This window comes from Anomalospiza imberbis, chromosome 5 (assembly GCF_031753505.1).
Source record: "Anomalospiza imberbis isolate Cuckoo-Finch-1a 21T00152 chromosome 5, ASM3175350v1, whole genome shotgun sequence".
Lineage (NCBI taxonomy): Eukaryota > Metazoa > Chordata > Aves > Passeriformes > Viduidae > Anomalospiza > Anomalospiza imberbis.
The window spans coordinates 50,538,224-50,564,630 of NC_089685.1; the positions used below are offsets into that span (position 1 = coordinate 50,538,224).

Here is a 26,407-nt window from a genome sequence, read left to right on the forward strand (position 1 = left end):
TCATAAGTTATAGTCTTGTGATTTGAAAACTGGTGTTACGGGATTTCTAGTGTTTTCACTCAGATATGGAACATATTTCTCATTAGCAGTAGAGAAGGCTTTGAATCAAAATTCCAAGAAACTCAGGTATCAGTTGAGTTCCAGATCTAGGCTTCCTATCTATATATATATTTGATATATCAATATATATTTGATCAAAATCATAGATGGAAACTCTGAAAAAGTACAAGTCAACTCTAAATGTTAGTGATCTATCAGAAGAAAACTTCATTCTGTGCTAATATTACTTAAATCAATGCCAGTTTCTTTCCTATAAATACATAAGTCAAAACATTCTGATTTGACCTACTTGGGACAATTTTTCAAACAAAAATATTATTTCATTAAACAACAACAACAAATGAACAAACAAAAAACCAGCATAGGGACCAAGCGCTCTTTCATCACTTCATCCCTCACACATGTTCAAAATATTTCTGTATGTTGAGCAGAAATAGTGAACTGGGTTCTTTGGGCCACCACATCTGTCATGCATCTCAAAGCCTTAAACAAGACATGGATTGAGCCCCAGTCCTCATGAAAGGATAAATGAAGCTGCAGTTAAACCAAAGGACATGGGAGTAGGTTATACACACGCTGCTGCTGGTGGGAGAGACTCTCCAAAACTCCCTGATAAATGAATGTGAGAGTGGAAGAAGCCAGCCAGAAATACCTGGGGAAGGGATTATTTTTGTATTTGGAAGACTCTGAATGGTTGGAGTCTCAAAGCATGAGCTGCATGAGCTAGTTTTTCCACACAGAACAAGAGAAAGGAGAAGGTGAGTTTTTGGTAAAGACAGTGGAAGATGTTTCTGCTCTGTTACCTCCCCCAAAGGTCTTTGTTGAGAGAATTCTTAAGTGCTGGGCAGGAGAAGGTAAAAGCACAAGTTTTCTCCTCATGTCCATCAAGACTGTTTGGTCATTGAAAACCGAATCTTAAGTACCTAACAAGTAAAGATTTCCTGCTCTTTAGTTTCAAAAGTGGTATTCCAGAAACAGATCCATCAAAACCTTGCTATTTCATGGTTACTACTAAAGGTTATATTTTTATCTGTTGTAGTTTAACCTAGAGTGTTTCAGGACATTTTACAGGTGAAAGTTTAACCAGAGATCACTTACATGGCAGGGAAACACATATATTGCTGAAGCAGACTGTAATTTCCAAGGAAATAATTAAAAATGGCTGTGCCATTTGCATAATGTCAGGCAAGTATCATAAATTAATATAGGTCTGTTTCAGTCACTTGTGTTGCCATGAAATACATCTGCTGAGGAACTGGCCTTCCCTTTCATGTCCATTCATAACCCATCTCAAAGGACATTCTTTCCATTTACTTGGACTGGATTTGGGGCAAGCCTTTGAATAGCTGCTGTGATCTACCAGGAAGGCTAAGAGTGACTGAATTTCAGTGCCTGTCCTCTGTGTATATCCTAAAACTCTACCTTTAAAATGCTGCAAATGAACAAATTTTAATTGTAAGTTCCTTTAGAATCTTAGAGAAGAGCAGCAGTAAAAATGTAAAGTGTACTAGTCCGTGGATATTTTTAGGGGAAATGCAACCAATTACTGGAAAGAAGCTGTTTTATAAAGCTTTTTTATATGCTCCCTTTTTGGATAAATCCTCAGAAGTTTTGATAGAATGGATATCTCTTGTGCCATGCAGTAAACAAGGGCATAGCACAGTTTCTGCTTCCAAGGGCTGTAGATCTGTACAGTTCTGTAGTGATCGAGCAGACAACAGTGATATCAAGGATAAAGAGGTAAAGGACAAGTTGCACAACAAACGTTTGGCTCAGTGGAGACATTACTGGGGTCTTGACAGGACAAAAGGGCAGGGTCTACCCAGTGCTGAGAACAGGTGAAAGCTGCTTTGATGCTGCAGGCAGTGGAGAGCCATGTGCAAGAGCTTTGTGGAGGCAGTGCTGTTCCCTCCCCCTGAGTAACATAAAGACATAACCTGTTGACATAAACCTGAGAGACACATTGGTTCTTTCCTTAAAGATTTCTCTGACTCTGAAGATGTCTACCTCTGCCTTTTCTCTGCTTTTCCAGATGTTGTCACCCCAAATGGCTTGAACATTAAGAAATTTTCAGCAATGCATGAGTTTCAGAATTTGCATTCCATGTACAAGGCTAGGATCCAAGAGTTCATTCGAGGTCATTTCTATGGGTATGCTTTTACTTTTCAAAAATTAGCAACGCTTGTCCAACACTATTTAAAGCAAGAACCAAAGCAGGAGGACTAACAAGTACTTCATAGAGAGTGGAAATGTTGAAACCAGCCTATTCAAATATCTGTCTGGGATTTCTCAGGCAGAAGCTAAGGGAATTTTAGACACCAGATCTGACTCTACTTAACAGATTGTGATATCAGACATCGGATCCTGATCTGTGTGTTATTTACCCAAGATGCAGTTTGTCAGCTTAAGATAGTCAATTTAAAGCACAGCAGAAAAGCCTCACTTTCATTTTTCTCTGGGGATAATAAGTTCCTCCAGAATAGAGGGCTGTTGTGTGTTTTATTTGATTGTATCTCGAGAAATACTTTGTTCTTGTCTGTTTTCTTGCTTTCAGCCACCTCGACTTCGATCTTGACAAGACTTTGTTTTTCTTCATTGCTGGGAGATATGAGTTTTCCAACAAAGGAGCTGATATGTTTCTAGAAGCCTTATCAAGATTAAACTTTTTGCTGAGGGTAAGAAAGCTTACACAGCTGTTGAAAGCATAGAGCTTATGCTCAAACTGATCATACTGTGGAAGTCGCCTACAAGAATTCCCTTTCAATACTCTGGTTTATAGGAAAGTAATTATGGAATAGTCACAGTTTTCATAGAGCTCTCCTCCTGAACCATCACAATATATGATGATTTTGCACAGTTTTAATTGATAGATTGATTGTGTAATTGAAAATAATTGATCACATAGTTCAAGAAGTTAATCCATGGTTGCCTCCCTGGTTTTTAGAGAGGAGCAATGAAAATAGTATTCTGGAGTTTACCCTGATGGCTTACATATTATAATGGAAATAAAAGTAAGCCTTTAAAGCTGCATTTTAAAAACATATTTTTAAGCAAATAGCTTAATTCGTTAGGACCTATTTATGATCTTTTAAATCTCTGCTGCCCTATTGGATGGGAATGTTGCATTAAAATTCACAGAGTGACAGTGGTATGGTGCAAAGCAATGGGAAGTCACTCAGTTCTCTATGGTTCTGTTTCCTCAGCTACAGAATTGGTGCAATGTTTCTAAATGCCTTTATGGAGTACTTCAGTGAAGATAAGGGCAAGGCCTTGTTAAAAATCACAGAGCAGGCCCTTACTGCCTACAGTGAGGGCATTGAAAATGTCTCCAGTTGTGTCCCAAAGACTAATATGTTGAAAATAAAACCCAGAACAAATGTTAATAATGCTATTTGGCTTTCAGTCATTTGGCAAGGATCAATTAGCTGTTGTCCTAGACTCTGTCTTTTGTACTCTTATCAGTGGAATGATACGGAAAATCTGGATAAAAATTATGATACTGCTCTGTCAGTAGAGATGAAAGAATCAGTAATGTTCAAAGCCCTAAGTACAATTGTTCTACCACCACCTTCTATTAATATGCCATTTAGAGCCTCTGGATTTTCTGGAAATTCTTACTCCCTTCATTCACACAGATCACCTCACAGAACTGAAGTATTTCTTCCACAACAGAATCAGTTGTTTGGCAGTGCTGTGCAGCATCAGCTGCCCGTTAATGGCATTTACATGGCTGTTACCTGTGAATGCTGGTAACATGGAAGGTCTTGTGTGATAAGAGGGAAAGAATTGCCTGAGCAATTATTGCAGGAATCTCTAATTGCAGCTAATGATTTATATCATAGAATCATAAAATCTTTAGGGTTGCAAAAGGCTTCCAAGATCATTGAGTCCAACCTTTGGCCAATCACCAGTTTGTCAATAAGACCATGGCAATAAGAGCCATGTCCAGTTGTTTTATTGAACACTTCCAGGGATGGTGACTCCACCACCTCGTTGGGTAGCCCCTTCCACTGCCTCATCCCCCTTCCTGATGACATCCATGGCAAACAAGGCTGATGGAAATTAAAGGAAACTGAGGCTAGTTTTGCCAGGCTCTATAGAACAGTGTACTGTTGCTTCTCCCATAAGCTGAGCATGGATTTATTGCATTATTCTTCCAGTGTGGATGCCAGCATCTGATTAGCCACTCTAACAACACTTGTTCTGTAATTAATCCAAGAGGTAATTCCATTGGGAGTAGCAGTCTATCTGTACTAATTACAAATCTGGAAATGGTGGTACTTCCTAAACAAGTCCCAGTAGTGGGCCTGAACCTAAAAAGTACATACCATTGCATGGAATAGTTTTATTTTATAGAGGCAAAACCTCTGCTGCTTGAAAACCTAACTAAAATTTTGGAAGTAAAATATGGATGTTGGGAGAGATTGTTAATGCACACTGGGATTGTGGCATGATGGACTTGGACCCCACTTTGAAGAGAGGGAAGGGAAGAACATTAATTAACATTAACATGACTCCCATAGGTTATTTTATACTGTACATTTCCCTCTATGTCAGTCTGAGAGAAGGCACACTATTGTACAGTTTTGTATCTAAAATTTGAAATGGAGGCAATTCAAAGTAATTTAATTTTTAAGCTCTGAACAGAGCTCACCCTTAGCTTTTCATTAAACAGTTGCTGAGAGGTGTAAAACCTCATTGATGCAGCAAAGAATGGACCTGGTGTTTTGAACCTTGTTCATGCACAGGAGAAACTAGCAAGTGAAACCACTTAGAAATAAAGGGTCAGAATTTACAGCAAGTGCTTCCTGCCTCTGAAGTAGTTGGATGAGAGAGATGGGCAAGAAGTTACTTGTGGCTTTTTGCATGTCCAGCAGGTTCTTTGCCAGAGCTTCAGGTAGAAAATGGTTGTTTTCTCTCTGCTGTAGGAAATCCCTCATATCATGCCTAGGCATACCTCAGCTAGTAAACCAAACACTCACTCCTTTGAGCCAGCACAGTTTGTGTCAGGTGAGAAAGTGTGTAGGACTTTTATTTTTCTGCAGTTTTTGTGCTCAGCCAAAGCCATGTTCTCTAAACCATGAGAGCTCAGGAAGCCCAAATTGAAACTGGGTGACATCTCTGTCTTGATCTCTGATTTGACAAAACTTCATTTGTAGCAAGAGCTACAAGATCTGAGCCTTCCTAGAAAACCAAAGTGCATTTGACGTTTCCTGTGACTAATTCCTAAAGTTGGCTGTGATAGCCTGTATCAGATTTTTTTATTTTAAATTCCTCTCCATTTCTTGTCATGTAGGTTCACAAGACTGATGTTACAGTTATCGTGTTCTTCATCATGCCAGCAAAGACCAACAATTTCAACGTGGAAACCTTGAAAGGACAAGCGGTCCGGAAGCAGCTCTGGTAATTGCCATTCCCACCCTGTACAGTCTGATGTGGACTCATGCAAAAGTCTCAGCTGGAGAATAATGCTCCTTCTTTTTTCTAAAACTGAGGATTGTGAGTAACTAGAATGTATTTCAGGGATGAAAGAGATGGGAAAGACAAATGAGGTCAAATATTTCTCCTTTTCATTTTTGTTTGTTTGTTTTGTCCAAAGTTATTTTTCGTTAACTTGTGTTGCCATTCTATTAGTGAGTAGTGTTTGTTTTGTAACAACAAAGTCAAATGCTCTAGAAAATCCAATGTTCTGAATGTCTTCTGGCTGTTTCTGGTACTCTCTTTGGATGTGCCATAGAGCTCCCACAAAATAAGACTGCCTGCTCATTTTTCACAGTGGGCTTCTCTGTGGGAAAAAGAAATCAAATACACACCTTCTTTAATTTAGAAATATGGAAATTGCACTGCGTGGTCCAGCAGATCAGCAGTTGATAACAAGTGTCTGTAATTTTCTGTATGGACTACAACAAGCAGTGGCTATAACCAAGCAGTGAAACTTACAGCTATAAAGGGAAAATTATCACAACCCTACTAATTTTGCAACTTTTCAAACAAAAAAGCAAAGCAGGAGCAGGATTAACCTTCACCTTGCTTTAACTGCTGTATGATTCTGTATAGGAAAAGACTGCTTTCAGCTGTTCTTCTCTGTGAAAAGCAGAAGACCCTCTGCATCTCTGTATGCAGCATTATCATGGTCCTAATCTGAACTCCAGGATAAACCCACCTGCTAGCAGTATTTCATAATAATATCAAATTATTCTCAGGATGCCACAGAAATTGAAGACAAGAAGAGGTTGGCACTTATAAAGGAATACAGCACTTAGAAATTAATATGTGATGACTGACTTGGGGTATAAAATCCTTCTTTTCCTCTGCTTCTGAAAAAGCAGTCTATCCCATCTGGGTTAAATTTTAGATATTGTGCATGGCAATCTATGAAAGTATAGTCATGTGGGAGCTATCCTGCTGGGGTTTGGATCAGTGTGGCCTAACATTTGGCTGCTTTACAAGTCACCCAAAATTGACTTATCTAGTGTCAATGTGAGCTGGGAAAGAGCAACTAAAAACAGGTATGTGAATTCCCAGCTTGGTAAAGTTTAAGATTTCACTTAACAAGTTTCATCTTTGCCTAAAGGATAATTAGAAATCAGAAAGGCAGGAAAGGTTCTGTGAAGTGGAACTTTATTCACAGTAGATTTACTGAAATTTAGAGTGCACTTGCTGTTTTGACAACAGAACTTTCTGCCAAGGGCAGAATAATAAAAATTACTCTTTGCATGAAGAACAGTGGTTCACTGGAGTTCTTCCTTAGTTAAAATATAACATTTGTCTGATACAGGCCTCATTAATGGCTTAAAACTTGGCCTGAGCTTTCCAGGAAATTTTTTGTTTTGCAAACTAAGATAAACTGCTTTTAGTCTAACACTTGTTTCCAAAAGTCTGTGAGTTGGGAAATAGGGCAGAAAGTGAAGGGGGAAGCCTGCTTTGAAAATCTCTATTTGTTTAATTCTTATATCTTGCATCTCTCTTCTAGGTCAAGAGAAGTTGGAGCTCTCTCTGTCCATTATTAATGATCATGTTACAGTACCTGGGGTCATATATAGCTCTTTTTTTCCACAGCTGACATGTGGTCTACTGATCACAGAAGAGGGTTAGAAGGAATCCCTAGTAAAGCCTGCCCCTGGCTTTCCCAGTGCACTCATCTGTAGGTGCAGGTCAAATCCTCACCTCTGCAGGAATCCATCAGCACAACTGCTGGCTGGAGAAAAGAGCTTTGAGAACCAGACCTCTGTCTGCCTCTGCATCCCGGGTTCCATCAGTATATCAGTTTAATTTCCAGCAGTAGGAATCTCTTTTATACTGTTCTTGTCCTGGATTCCCCTGTTTTATACGTATATTTATTTATCTTCCTAGGGACACTGCACAGTCTGTGAAAGAAAAGTTTGGAAGGAAACTCTACAATGCCTTGCTGAAGTGAGTGAATAAGTTGCTTTGCCCTGCCTTGCAGAGCCTCATGTTCAGGTAGCTTTACTTGTGCTGTTTCTGTGCTTTTGCTCTTTGTGAAGGGATTTTGACATCCATAGGAGGGCATAGTAGAAAGATATGGGACCATAAACAAGATGCTTGTTTAACAGGCAAATCACAGAGAAAAGAAATTAGGGTTCCAACAGCCTGTGATGGAAAAAAGAGTCATAAGAGACACAGGGATGTCTAAGTAACACATCCACTGTCAAAAACAAACTACTTCAGCTTAAAAAAGCACCAGAGACAAAGTAAAATGTGTTACTGATTCAGTCATACTGTTTCAGAAGACAGTTGGAAGTGAATGACCCAAAGCACAGGTGAGATGACTAGAACTTCAGTAAAAACAAGCTGTGTCCAAAACACAGAAGAAACCAATTCTTTAGCTCTTTTTTGAAAGCTAATTAGCAGATCAGCAAGTATGGGAGAACACAATATAAGGAATATAGAAGGGCCATGAAAACAAAGGAAAGGTTCATGTTGATATCAGCAAACTTCAGATCAGACCTTGTTGGCCATTTCTTCATTTTCCTTACAAAAAGGACAATGAATCATATGGTAAAATTGGTTGTGTGTTTTCTTCGCAGAGGAGAAATCCCAGACTTGAACAAGATTCTTGACCGAGATGACATAAGCATTATGAAAAGAGCCATCTTTTCAACTCAGGTCAGAAAATATGTTATTTGTATAAACATCTAACCTAAATAATGAATGTGATGATGTAAAAGGATTGCATATGGCATAGCGATACGTGTGCATTGGGAAGAAGTTTTCAGCAAATTTACTTCTCCTCAGTAACATGTAAAATCAGCTCTGATTGTTTTTAATGAGAACATGACCCAAAATAACCTTTTGGGGAGTCCATGGATATTGCTTCAGTGACATGCATTTTTAATTCTTTTATTCTGAACTAAGTCTGCATTTTGAGTTGTTCCTGAGCCTGGATTTTTCCAGTTTCATTGAATATGTTAAATCAAACTTTAAGGAGATACAACATTGACTAACAGTCTTCAAAACTAAATAATGGGGCCTTCTTAAAGTTAGTACAAATTAGTTTATTTTGAGGTAAATTAAACTTATTTACATCAATGACAAAATGTGCCACTGTCTTCCAGTAGCCTTAGGAAATGGCAACAGGACTGTTTGCCAAGAGTTTGTCTGATTTATGGATTGCCTTTTCTGTGCTCAGAGACACTCTCTGCCTCCAGTGACCACCCACAACATGATTGATGACAGCAACGACCCAATCCTCAACACCATCCGCCGCATTGGGCTGTTCAACAACCGCACAGACCGCGTGAAGGTGCGTTCTGGCTGTCTCATTTTAGATCCAAAATGGGATTTCCCTGAACATTCTCTGTCTGCATCGCTAGCATGGGAAGTGCAGTTAAATTCTTCATAGGTGGTATTATACTGCTAGAGTACTTCTTCGCTCTTCCTCCTTTTCCAGGAATAACTTGTCACTGCACAGCGATCCTCAGGTGCTGTTTAGCCAAGCTAATTTCAAGTTAGAAATCTGAGGTTAGGGAGTTGTTTTCATTGCTGCTTCCTGCACTGAATGAGGAGCTGCCACTCCTGAAATCAAGAAAGTGCCATGAGTCATTTGTACCCAGGTAGAAAACTCTGACATATATTCACTTGCTTAAAACTGGAGGTACAAGGTTTGAGCACAGACATTCCTGGACTATCTTAAGAGCAACACCCTGATACTCAGCATTTTCTGTAAAAGGTTAACCATGGCTTTGAGCAGAAACAATTCCTGTTCATGCCGTGCTCATGTTTATGTCACCTGTTGAAACTAAATTTGTGCAAATAAATCCTTTTCTTACTTCTGTGTTTACTTTGTCAAACCACAGAAATGATCAGCTTCTGCTTCCACAGGTCTGCCAAAGATGATTTTTTTTCTGGCAATCTCTGATATTCTAACTATGACTATCTCAACATCTATAGTAAAAGTTGAACCTAAAATTGCAAATTCTCCCTCTTCCAAACCTCTTCTTTAAAGCCAGATCCCAGGTAGCTTTAACAATGACATATCACTTATCCTCAGTTTATTTTTAAACCCATGGCAATGCCTGAGTAAGTATTTTCTTACACTTCCTAGTTGCTTCTTCCTGGCTTTACATATGAACATTACCTCCAATAAATTCTGGGATCATAATATGGTAATAATACGGGAGATGTAACAAAAGTAGGGGGGAAGGATGCACTGTGTACAGATGTAGTAAAAAATGCCTCAGTATTAACTGCTTGAAGGCATTACATAGCAGATAGGATATAATACAGCAGACATCATCTTCTGCTTCTCAGCAGATGTCAAGTTTGTAAAAATCTGTCATTACCACTGAAAAATTACCTCCTGCATGAACAGGCTTAATACTTAGTGAGCTGAATACCATTAAAAAAAAAAAAAACACAACAACTTTGTAAACTTCAAATTGAAAGTAATTTTGAGAGGTACAACAGCATATCCAGGCAGACACAGCTGGCATGTGAAAAACAACCTCAGCAATTCCAGTAAAATCACTGGGATCAACTAAGCTTGCAAAATGAGTTTACAGCCCATTTACTGGTTGAGTACATTCATTTGTTTACTCAAGTGGCATGACAATTTTGTTAAGAAGGGATAAAAGCATACTCGGGCATGGAATAATGGCTGTGGTATGTTCATGCAGGGAGATAAACTAGAGCAGTTTCAACTATTCCCTCACGTTTCTTCCTCCCGAAGCTGACTGGGCACCACATACAAGGCATTTCTCAACTAAGCAGCAGATGTGGGGCAGTAACCCCAAGCCCTGCAGAGTCATGCAGATAAATTTACTTTGGTTCTTTGAGGTGTCTTTCAGCAACATTAATTAAGCACAAGTTTGTGGTGACAGGGCTATAATGTGTCTGCTTTCAAAAGTCCCTCAGTTCTTGGGAGATCTGTGGAGTACAGTGAACATTCCTTTATTTCAGGGAATGGGCTGCGAAGCCTAGAAGTGCTGTGTCTGTCTGAGGCCTCCTCCTAGTGAAACATCCCAATAAAATCATGGAATGGTTTGTGTTGGGAGGGACCTTAGAGATCATTTCATTCCATCCCCTGCCATGGGCAGGGACACCTTCTACTAGTCCAGCTTGCTCAGAGCCACATCCAGCCTGGCCTTGGACACTGCCAGGGATCCAGGGGCAGCCACAGCTTCTCTGGGCAACCTGTGCCAGGGCCTCAGCACCCTCACAGGGGAGAATTTCTTCCTCATATCCAATCTAACCCTGCTCTCTGTCAGTGTGAAGCCATTGCCCCTTGTCCTGTCACTCCAGGCCTTTGTAAATCCTCTGTACCTTTGTACAACAGACCAAATCTTGCCAAATGCCACAGCCTTTGGCCTAATTCTCAATGCATGTGGGCCTCCTTGGTGAAGAAGGATAAAGCTAAATACCTGTCCAGTGAAAAAGGGGTTCATCATCAGTCCTATTTCAGGACAAGAATGCACAGTCAGGGGGCACTGTAGTGTGAGCAGTGGACTAGGAAACAGATGAATGGCCAGAGGAGGTGCTGTCCAGATACTTAGAAAAAGACCAGGGTGATTAAGGATCCTAAGCTTATTGATAATTGAAATATATCAATGATGGCTTTCTTTCACCTCTAACATAAGTTTTGAATATCCAGGTCATCCTACATCCAGAGTTTCTTTCTTCAACAAGTCCCTTGCTGCCCTTGGACTATGAGGAGTTTGTTAGAGGCTGCCACCTTGGTGTATTCCCATCTTACTATGAACCCTGGGGCTACACTCCAGGTAGGAATTCTGTACCCTTGACTAGTGTGGAAAGATGAACACCCATTCTGTTGATGCAGCCAGTTCCTTCTGAAGTGCAGCAGAAACTCTTTAGACTCTGTTTCCTCTGCCATACAAAGGTCTTACTGCTGGCAAAATTGTCCCTGCAGTGTACTCTTTCCCATACTAATGCGTAATTCTTTAATTTTCTATGGCTTTGGAACAAGAAATAATTTTTAAAACTTAATTACTGGTTGAAGGATTTAAAAAAAAAGGTGGGCAGGAATGTAAATATTAAAAAAGCAGGGCAAGAAATCTGATGCAGACAGCTGACATAGTTCAGTGGATTTAATTCAAGATAATAAATTTGAGAGAATTATGTAATACGATAGCTAAGTTTTTTAATAGAAATACATGGAGTGGTAGTGAATCTCATTGAATTAACTGGAAATTTCTAAAAATACAGAGAGCACATAGATTCTGATTTAAAATATTTTCTTTGTCAATACCCACTTATATCTTCCAGAAACAAAGACTGCTTTTTTAAGGTAAATTTATAACTCTTTTATAGACACCGGGCTTATTGTCATATGAGTGAAAGCCATGTAGATGTCTTTGCGTTTTTCTAAGACTGGAGTCTGCATGCTGGTTTAGGTTAGGCTTAGGCTCCTTGGCAAAAACTCATTAAGGAGGGTAAGCAGTTATCCTTACTCATGGCTGTGATGACAGCAAAAACTAAAATAAAATGCATACATTTTCTGATTTTATAAAAGTAGTTCCACATCTACTGTGAACACAGTCCTGAATTAATGATTGAGGTATGTTGTTTTGGGGTGGAATTTTTATTTTGTTGGGTTTTTTTTTCTACTATAGAGACCTGTTGGCAAACCATCAAAATCCAAAGTTTGATATGCTCATGCTCCTAAGAGATTCAGTTTTGTAAAGAGTTGTGAACAACTAATGAACATAGGTGTACATTAGGCTCCAATTTAAAATCCAAATAGTCCTGACCATATGTTGGGGTTCTCTGTTTCAAAACTGCACTCCTAGAAAGTTTTCAGTTTAGCTGCTCTGAAACTCAAACATGTGTTTGCAAACACGGGGTGAGTTTTGTGTTTAATTTTTTTTTTATTTTTTCCCATAATCCACAACAAAATACTATTATAGGTTTCACTTGACAATTTCAGAGCAGCTTTTGTGTTATGGGACTTTCTGTCTGCCTGTTTTTGGTTTGTTTTTTTTTCCTCATAAGGTGAAACCATTGCAGGTGTATTGTCCTGAAACCTTTTTTGCCTGTTTCTTTCTGCAGCTGAGTGTACTGTGATGGGCATTCCCAGTGTAACCACAAACCTCTCTGGATTCGGCTGTTTCATGCAGGAACATGTTGCTGACCCAGAAGCTTATGGTAAAAACTTTAACAGCATATCAAAATAACACCTCTGAGTTAGGAAAGCAAAAAGCACAGCAACCATGCTGTTATTCCTCAAATTTGTGTTTCTCTGTGACAAGGGAATCCATTGTGAGAATCTATTCAGAGCTCTGAATATCTTGTTAAGTTGGACAAGTGATTTCAGCTTTCATATTTATCCAAACTCTTTCCAGGTTAATGTTTTTGTCTCCCTTTAACCTTTTGTTTGCTGTATCCTTCCAAATTCATCACTGCTCATATCAGTCTAGAGTCTCCCAGCACTTCCCTTTAGTGCTTCTGGTTGCATTATAACACTCTGAGCCTTCCAAAGAAGCAGGGAAAGTCTGCTTCTCTTAATAGTCTGGGACTTGGAGACCAGTGACATGACCCTCCCCAAACAAGCGTTAAATTACCATGTGCACTTAAAAAAGAAAAAAAAAGCCATGGAAATACAAGGAGTCTACTTCAAATAATGATCTGCTTAGGAAGGTTTACAAATGGTTCCTAACTGGAAGGCCAGTGCCTGGTATGTCAGGACGATTCTGCCTCTTGAATCATCCTCTGCCTCAATAGCTCCTCCTTTTAGGGTTGATTGTCCCTGTTTCCCAACTGGTGCAGGTGTCACTAAAGCTGTGGCCTCCCCAAGGTACAGAGCAAGGCACAGCCCTTGTCCTTTCCTCCTTGCTTAGCCAGGGCTAACTGAATGTCCCATCTCTGGGAGTGTTCAAAGCCAAGCTCTAAGCAACCTGGGATAGTGGAGGTGTCCCTGCCCATGGCAGGAGTTGGAACTTGATCTGTAAGGTCCCTTCCAACCTGAGCCATTTTATAATTCTGTGGTTCTGTGAATATTGAATATATTCCCAAACTAGGGCTTCTTTCCAAGTACCTGGGCTTGTTTCCACATTCAGGGAGTGACAGCTCCACACTGGTGCCACCTTTGCCTGACCTAGGGGCAAGCGTTAGAGCCAGGTACAAAATCTAGATACACCTGCCTGGGTGAACATGTCTTTGAGACCCTTCAGAAAAGACCACAGAACACAGGTCACTTGCTCTTCTCTGCCAAAAGATAGGTGTGAGTTGACATAAATTTCTGTGCTGGTCCCAGGCACTTCATTAAGGTAGTTTTGCATCTTTTGTTCATTAAGAAAGCTGTAAGGTCTGGCACCCTCTTCTTCCCAACAATCTGGTTTAAGGAAGGTAGCAAAATTAAAGTATTAATCTCAACAATGTAGAAGCAAAGTTTACCTCTGCCATCTCTCTGCCAGAATTGTCTGTTGAATTATACATGTGAGTTAGCTGTCTCTATGGAAACACTTGTATTTCTATAGAAAACACAGCCTCTCCTACAGCCTGATTCTGGCTATCCACACTTGTGAATTCTACAACAAGCTAGGAAGGCATTAGATTGATTATGTTTTCTTTAAGAAGTCAGTATTTTAAAAATTATTGGAGATAAAAATGATATGTCTTTATCCAGAAACTCGAACCTTTTTGGACATACTTACACATCAACAACAAAGCCTCTGAGTTTTGAAGAATTTGCTGAATTTCAGCCTGAAAAGTAGAAAAAATTAAAGTTTAAAAAAAAACCAGTTTATTTCTCTGCATCTTTTGCTTCATCAGAATGGTAACAAATGTCCCAGTTGTAGCTGCCTTTTAACATTAAAAAGAATATACTGCATGTATCATTTGTAAGGCTACATGACAGAATGTAGGTTGGAGGTGTAGGAGGTCAGATCCCATCTTCAGTCCCATTCACCTCGGCCTTTCTTGTGTCCCTCAGGGATCTACATCGTGGACAGGAGGTTCCGCTCGCCAGACGAGTCGTGCAACCAGCTGACCCAGTTCCTGTACGCGTTCTGCCAGCAGAACCGGCGCCAGAGGATCATCCAGAGGAACCGCACCGAGCGCCTCTCGGACCTCCTGGACTGGAAGTACCTGGGCAGGGTGCGTGGCAAAGAGGCATTAAAAATTCCAGGCTCATAGGCCTGGCCAGAGCCTTCAGCACGGTACTCCAATGGGAGGACACAGCCCTGTGCTGAAATTCCCCTCTCCAAGGGGCTAAAGGCAGGGCCTGCACATTTCAGTGTAATCCTTTCATGCTCCAGTGGCAAGGAGAGGCTGAATAGGTAAGAGCAGAATCCAGTCACACCACCAAGCTCTTGCTGGTGCTAAACACAATGTGAAAATCTGGTGTTGTCGGCAACACCTGCACTAAGGGGGATTTGTGTTCCAAAGTCATCTTTCAGAAATCCTTCCTGTCCTTCATGAAATGGTGCTGGGCCCTGTGCCTCCTCAACACTCCTTAACTACCTCTGTGCTTTAAATGCAAAGTAGTGTTTCTAATTTGACACAGAATGCACTACAGTACCACCTATTAAGAAGACAGTAGCAAAGTATTGTTCTCAATTCTGCAGGACTAAAGAAGTGTATGCACATATATGAGTTTTGTAACTATTTTGGACCTTTTTCTGCTTTGATACCTGTGTGAGAACCTTAGTATTTATATGGTTCCCAACACTGCATAAGATATTATGAGCTATTTTTTCCGTGCATGTGCTGCAAACTCAGGAATACAGTGGATCTAAAAATATTTTTGTCAAATTCTTAAATACCAGGCATCAGTGAACTCATAAATGTTACTTCTCTGTCACAGTTACACATGCTTCAGTGCAGTCCAAAGTGACTTTGAATCAGCCTAAAACTTATGTGCAATACATATGCACACTTAAAAATGTAAATTTTCCTCATTAGAAAAAACCCCAATTCTTTCCTGAGAGAAGAAGAATACCTGTCACTCAATAGGAACAACACTGACCAAGACAAGTCCTAGTTTCCATCTTAATACATCTTACAGGCACCTTATTCAGCTTCTGTTCCAGACTTCTTTGTTGTGAATCTGTCATTAATGGCTCATCACTTCACAGTACAAGCAGTGATATCAGCTGGATTCTGTTTATCTGAAAACACATTTAGCCTTTGTTCAGCACCATCTTTTAGAAGATAACTCATTTTATGTTCCTTTTCCCCCCTTGCTTAAATCTACCCAAGATTTCTATGACTTGTAATGGCTTCTCTGTTTTGTTGCAGTATTACATGCATGCCAGACACTTGGCCCTCAGCAGAACATTCCCAGATAAATTTGAGATGGAACCAAGTGCTCCACCAAAGGTAAAATCTGCTTTTGGAGATGAGTTCATTTTCCCTGCTTTACAAGGAGAGAGAGGAAGACTGTGAGGGAGAAGAGAGTTAGCAATTATGGGTTTAACTGAAGGGAAGTAGGAACTCCTAATTAAAAGCTTAACAAGTTATAGACCCCGTCTCCAATCAGGAATATGCTGTTTTGGGCTGGGACGGAGTCAATTTTCCTCACAGTAGCTGGGCTGTATTTTGGATTTGTGCTGAAAGCAGTACTGACAGCACAGGGATGGTTTAATTCTTGCTGCACAGGGCTTGCATAGAGCCAGAAACTTCTCTGCTCCTCACCCACCCTGCCAGCGAGGGGCTGGGGGTGCACAGGGAGTTGGGAAGGGACACAGCCAGGACAGCTGACCCTAACTGGCCAAAGGGACACTCCAGACCTTATGGCATCATGCTCAGTATATAAAGCTTGGGGAGGATGTTCAGAGTGCTGTGTTTGTCCTTTCAAGTCACTGCTACCTGTGATGGGGCCCTGGTCTTCTGGGGATGGCTGAACAACTCCTTGCCCATGAGAAGTGGGGAATGAATTCCTGGATTTGCTTTGCTTGCGTGCACAGCTTTTGCGTTCCGTACTAAACTGTCTTAATCTAACCCATGAGCTTTCCCACTTTCCCCTTTTTGATTCTCTCCTCGACCCCTCCAGGAGGGAGCGAGCTGAGGCTGTGTGGGGCTGAGTTGCTGACTGGGGTTAGACCACAACCTGCTGGTATCAGATGCAAACACAGGGTTACCTGGTGTGACACAAGAACAGGTCTTCAGATGACTTAGACTGAGCTGGATGGCACCATGACACTTTGGACCAGCTGAGGGACTGGCCCTTGAAATTCCTCTTGGAAGAGTGGCAGCTTCTAATTTTTTCTTCTGCTAAATGCCATGGAGATGTTCTGCACCAACCACATAGAGGGGAGTTGGGAAAGGATGTTCTAGGGAAAGCAAGGCAAGGTATTGCCTTCATCTGAACATGGTATGTTGGCTGGAGCTGCAGGGGGTCACTTTAAAGGCACACACTTCAAACAGTTCTTGCCAAGTCTAGATTAGCACCAATTTGAGAAGAGAGGCTCCTCAGAGCAGTGTTACCTGAAACCAGACCTCAAAGAGCAAATATTTTTATTTTTTTATTAACGAGAGAGGAGGTACAGACCAAAAGCCCTTGCTGGGTTCTGGTTTTGTAGATGCTGACATTTATAAATAGAAAAGTGTTTTGAATGTTCAGATTGAAACCTAAATTTCAGTAAGCATATTCTGACTACAGAGTACAGAAGGATTTTGTCTTGTGCTGATTGTTTTAAGGCTCAGTAAAGATAGCCATGTTTTGCAAAAAGCAATGCTGGAAGGGCAGGATGTTGTTTATGGCACGGGGTAAACATCTCTTTCATAGAAGTGTGTACTTACTGGCAGAGGAGGACTGAGTGGATCTGGGTTGAGGGAAGCTTAATTTTAGATTTAGGTCTAGCTTACATCTGACCACTGGCTTCCTCTGAAGTGATGATAGCCTTAAATTGCTGTATAAAACCAGTCGAGGAACTCAGCTGACACATTCCACTTTCTGCTCTCTCTGCCAGACGGAAGGTTTCAGGTTCCCCAGGCCTTCATCGGTGCCGCCATCACCCTCTGCCTCCCAGCATTCCAGCCCTCACCACAGCGAAGCTGAGGACGAAGATGAGGATGAGAGATACGACGAGGATGAGGAGGCTGAAAGGGATAGGCAGAATATCAAGTCCCCTTTTTCCCTTGGAGCCTTGCCTCAAGGAAAAAAGAAGCAGCACGGAGAATACAGGAACTGAACTCATTGCTCTCACCCTGGCATTGCTCCCCATCTGCCCAACAGTTTCTCCTGTAGGCTTGGCAAGCTTTGTGTTAAGGACAGTGTGATGTAATTAGGGGAACCTTCAATGTTACTTGAGCTACACTTTTGGAAAGCCTAATGTTATTTCACCTTGAAAGTAGTTTAAATGACAATTTTTCGGTGCCCCTTTGAGGTAGAGGAGATTTTTCAGGCTTAATAAAACTAGAGAATGAGACAATCCCCTCAGGAGCTTATAAAAACTGCAGATCATACCTTTGTCTGTGGAATCATCTGTATTAATCATAGTCTAGACAAACAGCTACATTTTGGGTATCCCAAAGGAATTTCTGCTTAATTTATGTTTCCCCTTTTCCCCTCCTAAACTAACATGAACTTTAAACCAAAGCTCAAAAACTTAGAGAAAAAAAAAAAAGTGTTACACTGGAGAAATATTGGAAGAGTTAAAAAAGATACACTGAAAAGAAAATGGTCTTTCTTTTTCCTGATGCTGGTTATTGTAAGCTTACATAATTTAAAACACTTTTTTACAGCACACAGAAGTGTCTTGATCCAGTGGTAAAACATACTTCCTGTGGAACAATATAAAGTCTTATGCAGTGGGCATTTGAGTTTTAGAGACAAATGAAGTCATCTTTCTGAGGCCATTTAGCCCCACAATAAACAGCAGACCATTTATTTTCTGGTTCCTCTAGTATGTCTGTTTTATTTTCATCTTGTAGATTCCAAGTTTGTTAACAAACTGGTTTGGGAGAAAATTAATGTAACTTGGCTAAAGGGAATGACAAAACTTCCTTGAGTAGCAGTTTCCCTTGCAGACAAGAAGCCACAGACTAATGTGACAACATTCAAGGATCAGTAACTTCCATGCTCTGTTTCACTTCTTCTAGAAGAGACCTAATCCTAGCAAATAATGCTAAAAACCTTTCAGATATAATTTTGAAAAGCACTTGAGACTTCAAAGTTCTTGGGGAATAACTGATCCGCACAACAAGAACTAAACATTTCATGTGCCTTACAGAAAACTCTTAGAAGTATTGCAGCTCCTAGAGATGCAGAGTGCCTGAACAGGCTCCTCAGAAGCACATGTTGTCATGAAGAGGTTAGAGATCAATCTCTTGTTTTTCAAGTTTGTGCATCAAATATTTCTCATGCTGCTCAAGAGAAGACCCTTCCACAACTTTATTCATCCAGTCCTTCAGCAGGTAGGACAGTGTAAGTTTTGAAGGTATTTACCCTTCCTGTCAATCCCAAGGGGAGCCTAGATATCCAACTTTGGCTAGGCTCCTACCTTTCAAACACTTAAGCAGTGCTTGATGACATGGTTCTGACTATAGGCCGCTTAGAATAAAAGCGACAATGTGCCTATTTGTATTTTTGGCCACCTAAAATCAGTTTTAAAACTGGACTTTCATTCTTGAGCTGATTCAGATACTTGAAAGAATATTCTCAGAAGTCAGGTTCCAGTTTTTATGGTAAAAACTTATTTGGAATGAAAAGGAGACACTGTTTCTTTAGCTATTTAAAAGGTAATTAAACACTGAGTAATTTTTCATATAAAAGTGGTGAAAGCAAAGATACTGCAAATCTTTTCCTTCGCACAGTTTACTACATGGAGAACAAATGCATTTTGTGTTTCTTCCACAAAGTGCTCCTAATCAGAGTTCCCTTACAGAGTCAAATGATGGAATGGCTGAGAGTCCCAAAGAAAGAACATATAAAGGGCATATTGATGAAAGTTGATGTTTTCATAAATAAATCAACAAATCTGTATTTATTGCTTGTATTTCACAGCTCTGCTGTAGAGCAGGAAGGCTGTGTGTGTTTCAGCACACTCGCATGCTTGGAGCACCCTCCTGGTGTTAGAAAGTGCTCAGCTTTCAAGATGGGTCCAACCTGAATTCTCACATTCAGAAGCTGTAGTGGCCAAAGGGAGCTCTGACCCATGCCATGGGCTTGTGTTAGTTCTGCCTTGATTCCAGGATTAACCATTAGTAACAAGGCAATTTATCTACAGCAAAACACTTCTGCATGTTGAATTTATAGCACCAGGGGAACAGCTTCTCATTCAGCCACAGCAACAGATAGCCTAAATTAAATGCCATACATTCCCAACAGTTACTGACACCTGACAAACTTGGTAGCAGCTATCTGTTACATAAGGGATTGTCTTCCAGATGGAAATCACTGAGGTTTCACAAACAGCTCACCAGCAAGGCAGAAGGTTTATTCTGTTTCATGATATTTGTGAAGAATTGTTTAAGCTTGAGACCTTAAATCAGGAACACGCACAACAATCAGTCAGCTGGGAATAGGGTGAGTACAGTTTCTGTATCACTGGGACAGGCAGAGGCATATGAATTTCAAGGCACTGATAAACCAAAGGATGTATAACCCCTCTACTTTTCACTTTTCTAGTGGAAGGTGCCCCAGCTCACATCAGGGCATTTAGAATTGGATGATCTTTTAGGCCCCTTCCAAACAAGGCCATTCTAGGATTGTGTTCTCTGATTCCACGCTACTTTTTGTCTGAGCACTGACTGATGATCCTGTAAAACATGCTCAAAAATCACTTAGATGTGCCTAAGATATTCACAATATGTTTGAAACAAAGGGCAGCTAAATCAATAAAAGGATTCAGGTGGATACCACTGGTCTTGAGGTGAAGTTCATCATGAATGTTCTGTCATGCAACAAACACTGCCATTGGAAGATATATTAGTGCTTAAAAATGAACAAAACAGGACACTTTGATTTCACCAGTTCCTCCATTAAGTGATACAGATTATAAACAATCACCGAAAGTGTCTCTAACCCCATGAAACAAATTAATTCCTCTGTTCCTTCAGCTGTGTTTCTTTGTGTTGAGGTAAAGCAACATCATAGTATGAGTTAGAATTAATCAGCAGTATTATGAGAAAGATCAGATGAATTTAACATTAAAAGATGAAGAGCATGACTAGAGGGTTAAAAAACCAGTTGCTTGAACACAGAAATCATGTGGCTATTCTTTAATTACATCAGAACTACAGAGGGCTTTCCAGTAAGAACACAGAACTACATAAATAATACATCCTTGTCAGCACAGAATGATAATTAACAGATTTATGCATAACTCCAGTTCTGCAACGCAGAAAGAAAGAACAAAAAAGTGCAATCACAATGCAGTCGTTAATGAGGCCCTGATAATGCAAGACCTGTCCCCAAACTGTCTTTATGTGCTGGGACTTGCTCAGTAGGATTATTCAGAGTATTTCTGCAGGAGTGGACCGGGTCAAAAAGTGCTGTTGCCTATTCTCTGTGCTGACTGATACCTGCCAAAAAAAAAAAAAAAAAAAAAAAAATCACCAGTTTTGCAGTCACAGATAGCTGGAATGTATTTATATCTTATATCTCACTGAATTTATGGACTATCAGCAGCCTACAGGGCCACCAGTGAAGTGGTAATTGAATCTGTCTTTATCACAGTTCAAAAAGCTTCGCTATTCAGCTGAGTGGAAGGTGGTAAAAGGTTTCCCAATGACAATTGAAAAACTTTTTGATTAGGTTGTCCAAAAAGACAGTTTTAATTATCTTTTCAGGTGAGATGGTGCCATGTATTTTAATTTCAGATGGGATATACAAAATGCTCTAAAGAAAGCAGGACCTTTACAGATGCTTTCCTTATCTGAACTAGTACCTTTTAATCCCTTTGCATTCAAAATTTTACATTGTGAAAACACCTCACCCTTTGGGAACTTCAGTGAGAATGGATGAAACACTTTACTTACACAAGATATGCTTTCAGGTTCAAAGCGGTACGAATGTTAAAGACATTTTAAAGAATTTCACCAATTTAATAGACTGTCTGCCAAGTAGCCAGGTTGTTCACTGTTTTCTTCTTCCACTGTAAGAAAAGACACAGTGGGGAGAAGTAAGTTGTAGATAAAGGAAAGTTCAGCCAGCCAAAGTTTTCAGCTTTCAGATGTGCCTTAGGCACAGATTCAGTGCAGTGTGTCTGCTCAGCTAGGAGAGGCAGCATTTCTAAAAGCAATCACCTCTTCTCTCATTTTTAAGTGTAGGAATTTTTCTGTTTGCTGAAGAACAAAAATACAAACCATGTCCAGAGGGGTAAGTTAGCACATGATAAAAAAAAAAAAACCCAAAAAACTCACGCTGAAGAAAATAATGGATTTGTTCTTCATTTGTTCTTTATTGCCATCAGTCAAGTCTAAAACCAGCTGATCTGAAAGTGCATGGCTTACCCAAGTTTGACTGGTTATTTCCTACCACAGTGATGGAAAAGTTGTTCCACCTAGTTTTTTTCAAACAAGCTACCAGTTCTGCTTATCTCTCTCAGATATTTCACCCTTTTTTCTCCATTGCTGTCCATCTCCCCTGCTACAGCAACAGCAGGCAGGAAAATACCACTAAAATTTGGAAAAATCCACCTTCAGAGGATTTTGTGGGCATGCAAATGACACTTTGACTGATTTAACTTTAGAAGTGCTCATATATTTTTTCCAAAGCACTATGCTCATTTTTAATTCTGCCTTTCTCTCTCTCCAAAATGCCACTGATTTTTTTTTTTATTTCAAAGTTCTGCCAGGGCAGGGAAGAGAGGCTGAGCCCAGAGCCCCAGCTCCATTTCAAAAAAAAAAAAAAAAAAAAGTGTGGTAGCTGAAGAGATTTAAGGACAGAAGACATGGAGAGCAAAGGTTTAGGGTCTCAGCCTGGTGATGTGAAACCAACAGCTCCTCTCCTGGGGTTCTTATGAATTCTTTTAAGCCTTTGCACCAAATCCAGTGGAGGAATAAAATTTTCACAAGTAAAAAATATTCTATAGAAAAAGTTACCCCAGAAAATATTTGGGTTGGAAAATTCAATTAAAAAAATAGCCATTCCCTTGAATCCAAACCAGTAAAACATCTGAAGAGAAAATTAAAAGGAAAATATACAAATATTTACCTGCTATCATTATGTGGCTCATGTTGTAATCTTTGTAAATGTACACTCCAATACAGGGCTCTCTGTTAAACACTATCTCAGTTCAAAACAGACCTTCTAGATTAATTTGCTAGTAAATGAAATACTGAAAAATCAGTTTTAAAAAAGTCAGACAAAACATGCATTCATTCACCTTCTTGTGCTTTCTGTAAGGAAGTAAGGAACAGTGCAGCAGCTTCAGAAAGTGATAAAGGACTTGTGTCATGGCTGCGTGTTTCTAGAATGAAAAAATCAGAGATGCATGGTTTGTTAGTGTCCTATGGCAATTTTTACTTTGTTCTTTGCTTTTTTATTATTTCTATAACTAGAGACTCAAAGACAAGAAAATATTGCCTCCTTCACTCTACAACACTGTCTGCTCAAAACCAGCCTGGTAGCTAACATGAGAGATTAGCACTCTTTTTAAAAGGGAGATTATTACAAAGTCCCTCAGAAGTTAAAAAGAACATTTTCCTTTTTTGTAAGCTCCTAACTTTTTTACAACATTCTGTTCCCTCCAGAAACATTGCCTAGTATGGATTGATGACGTCTGCTTCTGTTACTTGTCGCTTCAGCACAATTAATAGCTTGATCTGATTTTTTTTTTTCCAGTGCAAAAAGAAAGTCAAAAGCATTGATGAAAATTCCACTTAGCAGCCAGGTCAGTCTGGAAATTATGTAAATGAAATCACACAGGTGCATCTGAGAGGAAATTCAGTCTTTGTCATGTGCTGGTTGGAATGAAGGGACTGAAAAAAGGGGGTTTAGTTCTTTCCTTGGCTGTGATTCCAGGAAAACAAATCCCATCCCATTTCCAGTGATTTCCCCCATAACCTGGGAAGGAGGATGGGCTCCACACCCCTGTGGTGATGACTCACCAAGCTGCACTCTATCATACAGGTCCTTCCTCTGGCTCTCGTCTGCGATGAAGCGACGTCCCTCTACAAAAGCAGGCAGACAAGGGTGAAAAGAATCCCCAAACTTGTTGTAATTCCTACTTCAAAATCCCTAAAGGACTCTTTTCAATTTTGTATATGGTCAAGAGCCTTCAATATCTTTGTTGGACTATGAAGTATTGCCTTTTAAATTGTATTTTTATAAAAAAAAAAAAAACCCAAATCCCAAACTAACAAAATAAAATCACATTGCTTCCTATGATAAAAAGCTCACTAAGGAAGGAACACAATGCATTATTCATTTGGAAGAATTTTTTTTAAATAACAAAAAGGGTCAAAATCTTCACTTTTGTGTCTAGAAAAAATTGTATTAATGTCACTAGAACTTTCAGTTATATTTACAGTTGTTTGGAGCTTATATTTATTTTATGTTGCAATTATTTAGATTGTCTCCCTTTTGCATTTCTGTCAGGATTATGACCTTTTTTTTCTCTAATTTACAGGGAGTTTTTTTTCTTCCTATTTTAATACCTGTCCTCCCTGATATCTTTTAATTTTAAATCAACAATTCAGAATACAATTGTTCATATTAATATCTATGTTAAATTTGATGATTTGGATCAAAGGAAAAAATCTCTAACTACAGAATCAGAGAATATTCCTGAGTGGGAAGGACCCACAAGGACCACTGAGTCCAGCTGTGAAGTGACTGGCCTGTACAGGGACCAAAGGTGTGACCATCATGACATAATAAGCACCATGCAATTAGCACATCCTCCCTAGAGGCCTCAAAACTTCTATCCCCACAGCATTCTCAGGATCTCCTGCTTGTGTGGAACCAAGGAATAATCCAGAGGTGGAGAAAATTGTCTTCTCAGAATGGAAAGAGCCTGGGACTTACGTGCACCCTTCAAATAGAGCATGGCCTGAGGAGTCCAGTTTCTCCTTTGGAAATGAGCCTTTATGCAAAAAAAAAAAAAGGGAAAAGAGACATGTCAACATTCCATGCCATTGCTAATTAGTGCAAATACTTAATGGCACCAAACTATGAGGTACAGCCTGAGCTCACCTGAGGGGCACTCCAGGAGAAGGCGACGAAGGACGCTGCCAGGAACAGGGCCAGGCCAAACGCTGGGAGTTTATGCAGCCCCTGTGCACAACAGAGAACCACAAGGTGCAGGAAAAGTCTTCCACATCTGCACATCCTCCCCATTTCACATCTAAATGTGAGGGTGTTCCCAACTGCTGCCTTGTCCCCGTCTTGCTGCCAAACCTCCTCTTGCTCAGGGGGTGTTTCAGTGCACGCTCATCTGATCACAGGATTAATGTTAAATTGAACTTTATTCTTTTTAGTCAAATCCATTCCATCCTGGTGAGAGCTGCCATCAAGGCGAGCACCTTTTGTGGTCCTATTTACAAAGGACATCAGATCCTCCAGAAATGAGAATAATGTACAAACTAATGGGTAAAGATAGTATAAAATCTGTCTTGATTTTACCAAACCGTAGACAACAAGCAGATGTGGGGGGCTTGTCATTACAAACAAACTAACTAACTAACCAAGAGACAAAATCTCTACTTCCTCAGGTTAAAAAAAAAAAAAAAAAAAAAAAAAAAAAGGAAAAAATGTTTTAAATTTAGCATCCTATCAATATCAACCATGATTAAAACAAGTCACAAGACAGGGGTTTTTTTTGATTCTTGGAGTTTGTTCGCTGATGCAGCACATGCAAATGGAGTCACTGAGCATGAATCCTCTGTGCACAAGTTGCACCTCTGCTTGTTCACACAGACCATGTTGTTATTCCTGGATTGGTAACAGTGATGGACACCAGAGAATCTAATTGTATGTTTCACAGTGGTTCATTTCATCCTGGGTTTGAGAGGTTGTGCTTTTGGTGTATTTTTAATGCAGTTGTTTAAAATACATATAATATATCTATGTGTGTATTTCTTTCAGGTTATTTTTAAGGAAAATTTCTTAAGCCCCCCTGCAGCTCCTAAATATTGCACTTGCATTAAAAAAAAAACATTAATTGCAAACTAAATGTTCGCTACAGACCAAAAAATTCTCACTTACCTTCATACTTATCTTGGTGACAAACCTTCAATCTTCTTTCCTTGGGATGATGTGTCACAAGATCTCCTTCCTACATGGCCAGGGGTCCCTTTTTAAATCTTCAGAGTGGAGGTGCCCTCCCCTTCCGTGGCGGGGCGGCGGAGTCTGAAGGGATCTCTTGTCAGCCTTGTAGATGGAGAAGCAGAAGGTCTGATGACTCCTGAGGGAAACCTGCAGCCTTGCAGGAAGTCCTGATTGAAATGATTGAAAGATGGATGCACTTGGAGATGCACCCCATTAAACAGGTGAACACCTCCTGAATACATCAGCATCAGCCCTGTGTGTTCGCAACGCATCACCTTCCTGCTGGATGATCAATAATCACAGCCAGAGTGGGCATTAATATGGATAGTGAGAGTTTACCCAGGATAATCTGCAATATATCAGATTAGCATCCCTTGTGGGAGCTGGAAAAGATGGTAAATTACTCAGCAGTATCAAGAAAAAAGTGACTTACCCAGTGTCACTAGCTTGAGGTTATTCCTTCCACAGAGGATGCAAGGATATTCCTTATTCAGAGGATGGGGTCTGTGGTTTGATTTCCTAATCATTGTTTGCATCTAGTTTTCTTACACACAAGTAAAAGTACAAAGCTCAACAACAGCAACAACAAAAAAGACCAAAAATACCCAATAAATCCTGACTTCCTAATAGTCAGAAACACTCTTCTGTCTCATGAATTGGCTGGAGTAAAAGCCCAGATCATGGGCTTGAATAGGTCAAACAGTGGAGCAGTGA

The 26,407-nt window shown here is 40.0% G+C and overlaps 2 protein-coding genes and 1 long non-coding RNA gene across 4 annotated transcripts in view; 1 reads left to right on the forward strand and 2 right to left on the reverse strand.

Annotated features, from left to right (window-relative positions):
* The window catches only part of GYS2 (glycogen synthase 2), a 41,409-nt gene extending 23,035 nt beyond the window's left edge, over positions 1-18,374 (forward strand). The window contains exons 7-17 of the mRNA XM_068190682.1: positions 2,093-2,210; positions 2,615-2,735; positions 5,357-5,463; positions 7,414-7,473; positions 8,109-8,187; positions 8,711-8,824; positions 11,171-11,297; positions 12,586-12,681; positions 14,468-14,631; positions 15,775-15,855; positions 17,448-18,374. Of these exons, the coding sequence (XP_068046783.1) occupies positions 2,093-2,210; positions 2,615-2,735; positions 5,357-5,463; positions 7,414-7,473; positions 8,109-8,187; positions 8,711-8,824; positions 11,171-11,297; positions 12,586-12,681; positions 14,468-14,631; positions 15,775-15,855; positions 17,448-17,669 (1,289 nt within the window). The 3' untranslated portion in view covers positions 17,670-18,374. The remainder of the gene's footprint in view (positions 1-2,092; positions 2,211-2,614; positions 2,736-5,356; positions 5,464-7,413; positions 7,474-8,108; positions 8,188-8,710; positions 8,825-11,170; positions 11,298-12,585; positions 12,682-14,467; positions 14,632-15,774; positions 15,856-17,447) is intronic.
* LOC137474267 (uncharacterized) lies at positions 8,971-14,579 on the reverse strand. The gene is made up of 3 exons (XR_010999262.1): positions 14,444-14,579; positions 14,186-14,238; positions 8,971-9,093 (listed from the first exon to the last, which is right to left on the reverse strand). It is a non-coding gene; the product is annotated as an uncharacterized lncRNA (long non-coding RNA).
* Positions 18,375-19,819: 1,445 nt separating the features above from the next.
* On the reverse strand, positions 19,820-25,832 carry SPX (spexin hormone). 2 transcript variants are annotated; one of them, XM_068190684.1, is made up of 8 exons: positions 25,631-25,832; positions 24,620-24,700; positions 24,452-24,509; positions 23,533-23,595; positions 22,809-22,892; positions 22,637-22,698; positions 21,251-21,575; positions 19,820-20,973 (listed from the first exon to the last, which is right to left on the reverse strand). In XM_068190684.1, the coding sequence occupies exons 1-6, from the start codon at positions 25,634-25,636 to the stop codon at positions 22,655-22,657; spliced, it is 336 nt and encodes a 111-aa protein (XP_068046785.1). In that variant the 5' UTR covers positions 25,637-25,832; the 3' UTR covers positions 19,820-20,973; positions 21,251-21,575; positions 22,637-22,654. The 2 variants fall into 2 exon arrangements, with proteins under 2 accessions (XP_068046785.1, XP_068046784.1); XM_068190683.1 differs by lacking the exon at positions 22,637-22,698 and having other exon boundaries at positions 25,631-25,831.
* Between the last annotated feature and the right edge of the window lie 575 nt (positions 25,833-26,407).

Bases quoted from the DNA above. Each gene is read 5' to 3' on its own strand.
- SPX (XM_068190683.1), bottom strand. The intron at 24,510-24,619 runs GTGAGCTCAGGC...TTTTGCATAAAG, and splicing joins TCTCCTGGAGTGCCCCTCAG to GCTCATTTCCAAAGGAGAAA. The intron at 23,596-24,451 runs GTAAGTCCCAGG...CTGCTTTTGTAG, and splicing joins GCTCTATTTGAAGGGTGCAC to AGGGACGTCGCTTCATCGCA.